Source organism: Jatropha curcas, chromosome 7, assembly GCF_041381405.1.
Source record: "Jatropha curcas cultivar XTBG-Jc1 chromosome 7, XTBG_Jcur_1.0, whole genome shotgun sequence".
NCBI lineage: Eukaryota > Viridiplantae > Streptophyta > Magnoliopsida > Malpighiales > Euphorbiaceae > Jatropha > Jatropha curcas.
The window spans coordinates 7,785,303-7,791,512 of NC_143157.1; the positions used below are offsets into that span (position 1 = coordinate 7,785,303).

At 34.4% G+C, this 6,210-nt stretch overlaps 1 protein-coding gene across 1 annotated transcript; it reads left to right on the forward strand.

Annotated features, from left to right (window-relative positions):
• The first annotated feature begins 4,483 nt into the window (after positions 1-4,483).
• On the forward strand, positions 4,484-5,944 carry LOC105631850 (uncharacterized). Its single transcript, XM_012214446.4, has 2 exons — positions 4,484-5,535; positions 5,654-5,944. Exons 1-2 carry the CDS (start codon positions 4,612-4,614, stop codon positions 5,702-5,704), a joined length of 975 nt encoding a protein of 324 aa, XP_012069836.1. The 5' UTR covers positions 4,484-4,611; the 3' UTR covers positions 5,705-5,944.
• The last annotated feature ends 266 nt before the right edge of the window (positions 5,945-6,210 follow it).

Below are 6,210 nucleotides of genomic sequence, written 5' to 3' on the forward strand. Positions count from 1 at the left end.
ATAAAAATTTATATTTTAAGTGTGTTGCCAATGCAAACATTGGTAAGTTTGTCATTTATGAGCACCACTGAGTTTTATACTCAGCGCGTTGATTTTTATCACGCGCAGGTTGACGTACGTGGTTGCTACTTGAAGATCAGAAGAGTAGATTTAGAACAGAAGAGACTATTTTAGTAGTAGTAGAATTAGTTTGATGTACTTAAGAATCATGGCATGTATAATTATTACCTTTTCGGAGATTATGTTATTTGAATTATAACTTAAGCATGTAATGATAAATTAGTTTGGTGTATATATTTGGAGATAAGCATGAGATTTTATTCAATGTTTGGATATAAAATATTATATATATGTATATAATGAATGTATTTAAGTGACGAATATTAAAATGTTCTTGAGGAATTATGTAGTTATGAAATTATAGAAGTACTATTGTGTTGTTATTGGAGTTTGATGGGGTTTGGAGTTTGAATTTGGGACTGCTTTGTATTCATATGTTTGGCAAATTCTATTTTTAGGGGAAACTCTTGCAGTTTTTCTGTAGGACTCTCCCAAATCATTTTCAAAACAAAATATTATTACTTGCTAAACTTGTGAATACTAAGTGACTTCTAATTCATAATATGGTTGTGTGATTTATATGTCGGTTAGGAAGGTGCCTCCGGCACCGAATGTCGCATCCACCGTCGGGTCTTTCGGGATTGGGCTGCGGGTGTTACATGTTTCATGCTCTCTTTGTGTTTACCTGTTTATGATATGTCGTGAGTGCGCATAACAACACGTCATAATCTATTTAATGGTATGGTTCACATCATTGGGTGCATACAGTCCTAAAGGATAGGTTCTATAGGCTATGACTCAAATAGAGAATTGGCTTATAAGGGACCCTTGAACCTTGAGCATGGATATACCTAACCATGTGTGAAACAAAGAGTTTCACATGGGTCCAACAGTACGCACACTCATGGGCCACCCCCAAAAGGATTAGGGATGGTTTGCGGTAACAGGGAGGACGCTTTGGCTGTCCGTCGACATAATCAATGAGACCTGCCGATCAGCGCTACTTGCTATCCAGACTCAGAAGTTTGAACAGAGAGAGAAGAAATTCATTTGAAATTCATTTTTTTATGCAATGGAGAAAAGGATTCTCAATCGTGCAAATAAATCAACAAATTTAAATGTTTTAATCAAATTTGTCAATTAAGTTCAAATTTCCCCTCATCAAGTATTCTTAAAGAAAGAACACTCGATTTATGTCAAGGTACCCTGCAAAACAACGCATAGTAAAATAAAAACCCTAAAGAAGGGCTGGTTAGTTTACACAGCAATCGTAGTCCACTTTTATGCAAAAAGATTACATAAAGCATCCCTAGCAGAGTCGCCAAACTGTGAACCCCTCTCCAAAACATCAAAATGCATATGAATGCATGTGACTAAGGGCAGAAATGCACGTGAATGTATGAGTCGCCACCTTGTTTAATTATTTTAGGGTAACTAAGTGACTCCAATTTTAATTAACCTAATTACTAGGTTAATTATCCCAATGTCTAAGGCACAATCTTCGAACCCGAGGTGGATCGTGAGACTATGTCATGCTGATAAACTAATCGATGGAATGAATGCTTTTGCAGGGTGAATGAAATAATTGGACCAATTGAAATGTTTATGTGATTTCGACTTGCCGCTCGGGGTTAAATCCCAAACGTGCCTACGTACTTCCGTTTGAATGGAAGATCAAAGTCAACGTAGTTCGATAGGCCTCTTTTAGAGGGCTTTGAATGGGGATGCTCTATGCATGAGTGTGTGTATGCTTCGTGCATTTTGTTTAGGCATTCTGCCTGAAAATTGATTGATTTTTAGGCATTTGTTGCCAAAAGCGTTTGATTGGGCAATTTATTGCCAAAATTGATGTTTGGGCTTATTGGTTTGCCAAAAAAAATGGATTAAGGCCTTTGGCCAACAAGTTTTGTGATTTATGCAATCTGATAGCCAAAAGATTGGTTATTTAGAGGCTTTTTAGCCAAAATGTGTTGATTCGAAGACTTTTAGCCAAAAAGATTAATTTTAGGCAATTATTGCCAAAAAGTTGATTATTTAGGCGATTGTCGCCAAACTTGAGTGATTTAAGACTTTTAGCCAAAAAAATGGGTTGATTTAGGCAAATTGTTGCCAAAAATTGGTTATTCTTACTTATAGGCAATTTGTTTGCCTAAAGTAATTAAATGAACTGCAATGTAGGCAATTTAATGCCAAAAGAACGTGATTAATTAAGGCCTTTTAGTCACAATTATTGATTAATTGGACTTAAGCCGAAAATTGTTCGAAATAAAGGCAATCATACCATAGCCATTGATAGACTAGATATTTTAAGCCAATATTGTCGGATTTAAGCTTTAATACCACGATTATTAATTAACCGGGCATTTAGCTTAATCATATTTTAATTGAGGCAATTTACTTGCCTAATGATGACATGAATGCATTTATGCAGTTGTAGAATTGGAAGGAGTATAAGAGAAACATGCATGAAGTGCTAAAATTAAATAGGCAGAGTTTAGTTCATGTACCTGATTTAGTCGATGACCGCTTCTTAACTCCAGGTTAAGCTCCTCATTAAGGGAATTTTAATTAATTTAATTTTAGTGACCACTTAACAAAGCAAGAAAGCGATAAAACTAAATTAAAATGCAAGAAAGCAGTAAAGAATCACAAGGAGCGTAGGGGAGAAGGAGCGTTCGTCAACACAGACTGAGTGAGGAAAACGGAGTGCCGGGGCCACTATTTATAGGCGAAAATCGGACTATTTCGGCGGCCGGGCTGCTGGGCTCGGCGGCCGGGTTCGGCGGCCGGGCCGTCGGGGCTCGGCGGCTGGGTTCGGATGCCGGCGGCCAAGGCCGCCGGAAGCCAGCGGCTGGGCCGCTGTGCCTAGTGGTTTTGCTAATTCTCGCTCCGGAGGCTTTTCCGGGAGCTCCGGACCTCCGAAAAAAATTCCGGGACCAGTTCCGCGATCCTCGCGACGTCCCGGACGTTTCAAGTACCATATTGGCATACTTTCGATGAACTTCCAAAATGGCCTTTGGTCCGGTCGGACTGTTTGCAGTCCGGGAAAATTGGCTCTTCGAGCCTCAAAATTTGGGTATTCACAGTTAGAATCGGATATTGATTACTTAAAGAGTTTATTCAAGTTTTTTTATTTCTCCATTGTATTAAGTTACATAAAAAAACGTTTTATTATCTCGAAATAAACCGTCAATTTTTCCAACAACCATACAGAAAAAATATATTTTTTCTTTTTTATCTATCTACTAAAAAAAAAATTATGTATATTCTATTTGAAAATTTATCTTTAAAAAAGTATATCCAATCAAATAATATAAACATAAAGAAAAGGAGTATTAATAAAAAGAATATACTTTTTTCTTTTTTTTTAATCTCTCCCTAAATAAAATATTTTAAATTATAATCAAAATAAAATGAAATATTTAAAAAATAAAATATAAAAATTTTAAATCTCTCATTATCATATATATTTATTAAGGAATAAATTAAAAAAAAGATAAAACTTAAAATTTTGAAAATTTTAATTATCGATATGTATTTATTTAAAAAATAATTTTTATAAATTATATCCAATCAACTAATAAAACGTAATTTTCAATTGACTATCACTAAATTATTTGAAGATATTCTAAATTTCATTAACTACGTTATCAGAAATCTCATTATTTCTTATTATTTCTACGTTTATATATAATATAAATACATACTATTTCTGTATTTATACATAGTATAGATAGATTATAGATATTTTAAATATATTTTTTAAATATAATTGAAATATAGGATTTACAAATACTAAATAACTTTTAAAAAAAGAAAAATGATTAAAATTTAATATTAAATTAAAAATTAATTAATTGAAGTTACCCATAGTTTTAAACCAAGGTTGTCAAAATGGCTATTTCAAGTGAATTTGGTAGAGGGTCCACAAAATCGCAGCATAAAACCGAAAGGTTTTACAAATTATCTAAAATAAAAAATATCAATTTTATTAATCCCATTCAAAATTATGAAAATTATTATATAAAAATAATAATTATATTAAATTTTAATTTATTTAAATTATATTATTAAAAAAAAACATAAATTTTACATTTAAGACTTTGGAAGGTCGGTATGCAAGCATAATAAAGAAGATATATTTTTTAGCTACCAATATATTTGATTTCCTTGTTAATTTGGTAGATAATAATAATAATTCCACCAATAATACAATAAGCCACACGAATTGAAATTCATTAGTGAAATTGCATATACCTGTCTTAAAATTTATTTTGTCATGTGATAAGAAGCAAGACGAGCAGTGAGAGCCACATCAGCATCTTTAGGCGGAAGTGAAAATCTTTTGGGTAAAAGAAGTCCCAATAATTGATTCCCGCCAAAAAAAGTTGGGTTAAGAAAAGAAATTGTGTTTTCCCGGTTTCCTTTCCCACCACATGCTCCAAATCAATTTGCCTAATTCAAACCTCCCGCTCTCGCTTATACTCTTTGTTTCGCTAAAATAACAAATTCCTAAACCTCTCTTTCTGCGTTTATGCAACAAATCTAATAATGGACCCTAAATTTCAATCCTTGCCCCCACTCAAAAGATTCAGGCTCCTGCAACAGCAACATCAGCTTGAAGAAAACAAAGAAAATCAACCCATCTCACTGCAACTTCCGGCAAAGAAGCGAAAGGAGTCCCGTCATCCACTTCTCCCTGAGCCCACCACTACTAGTTATTGCTTGCCGGCAAAAAAACGGGTTTGGGCACTTCAACCTGCAGATCTCATATCAGGCAACCCCTTTGAGTATAAAGCCTCTCCCTCTTCTGATGACATTAGTGCTAACATTCAGTCCAGAGAAGCTCAACGACCAGTAGAACCAGAGGAAGATGACGTTTGTCCTAACATCCAGTCCACAGAAGCTCAGCAAAAAGTAGAAGAAGAGGAAGATGATGGGATTTTATGTGCTATTTGTGGAAGCACAGATGGAGATCCAACGGATCCCATAGTTTTCTGTGATGGGTGTGATTTAATGGTACACACTGTATGCTATGGCAATCCTTTGATAAAGTGTGTTCCTGAAGGCGATTGGTTTTGTAGCCAATGTTTGGATTCTAAAGCTTACAAAAAAAATAAGGCATCGCCCTCTTGTTGCCTATGCCCAACAAAAGGTGGAGCTATGAAACCCACCACAGATGGTTTGTGGTCTCATATTGTGTGTGCAGTTTTTGTTCCTGAAGCGTTCTTTGAGGATCCAGATGGCCGTGACGGAATTAATTGCTCTAACGTTCCTAAGAAGCGGTGGGAAGATAAATGTTATTTGTGTAAAAGCCGAAAGGGGTGTGTTATAGAATGCTCTGAGCCAAAGTGTCCTTTGGCATTTCATATTACTTGTGGGTTGAATGAGGATCTTTGCATTGAGTATAAACAAGGGAAAAAGGAGGCAATTGTTGCTGGATTCTGCAAAACCCACACTGAATTGTGGAAGAAGGTAACAAAGCCTTGATACTATTTTTTTCATTTTTTGGTTATGGTTAATAGTTCTGTATAGAAAGAAAAATTCTTGATGGCTTTTTTTTTTTTCTTTCCTGTGTGTTTTTGTTTTGCAGCAACAGCAGACAGGAAAATTCAAGATTGTGGCCAGAGAAGAGCACAAGTAGGCTGATAGTTCTTGAATGAAATGTTGATTGAGGAATGGGTTAATTAGATTTTCTTGAATGCTAGAGTTGTTACTTTGTTTAGATTTTCTTAAATGATAGGATAAAGAAGTTGAATATATGTTGTAGGCTTGTATGGATGCATCTAATGTTCAAGTTAATCTCATTTCTGAATTTTGCTTTTCCAAATTAAGCGCTTAAAGAATGGAATAAAACTTTGCTGATTATGTTAATCTTTTTTCATATTCAGAATACAGATAACGAATTTTCTGCATTTATTTACTGTTTTAAATATTTTTTTCCTTCGCTGTCAAATTCCAGGTATTATCATTTTGCTTGCTTATAGTTGTTCTCAGTGATTATTTCTTAAACAGTAGGTTTGTTTCTGTCCCATTTATCTTTCACTATCCATTTCTCTTAATTTTAATTATAAAGAAACTATTCACCAAAACTATGAGCAATCCTAGAGAACCCAATCAATGTAAATTCAAAATTAAATCTCCATTTTC

Excerpts from the sequence above, each read along its gene's own strand:
- LOC105631850 (XM_012214446.4), top strand. The coding sequence starts at position 4,612 with ATGGACCCTAAATTTCAATCCTTGCCCCCACTCAAAAGATTCAGGCTC. Across the intron at positions 5,536-5,653 it reads ACACTGAATTGTGGAAGAAG|CAACAGCAGACAGGAAAATT; the intron begins GTAACAAAGCCT and ends TTTGTTTTGCAG.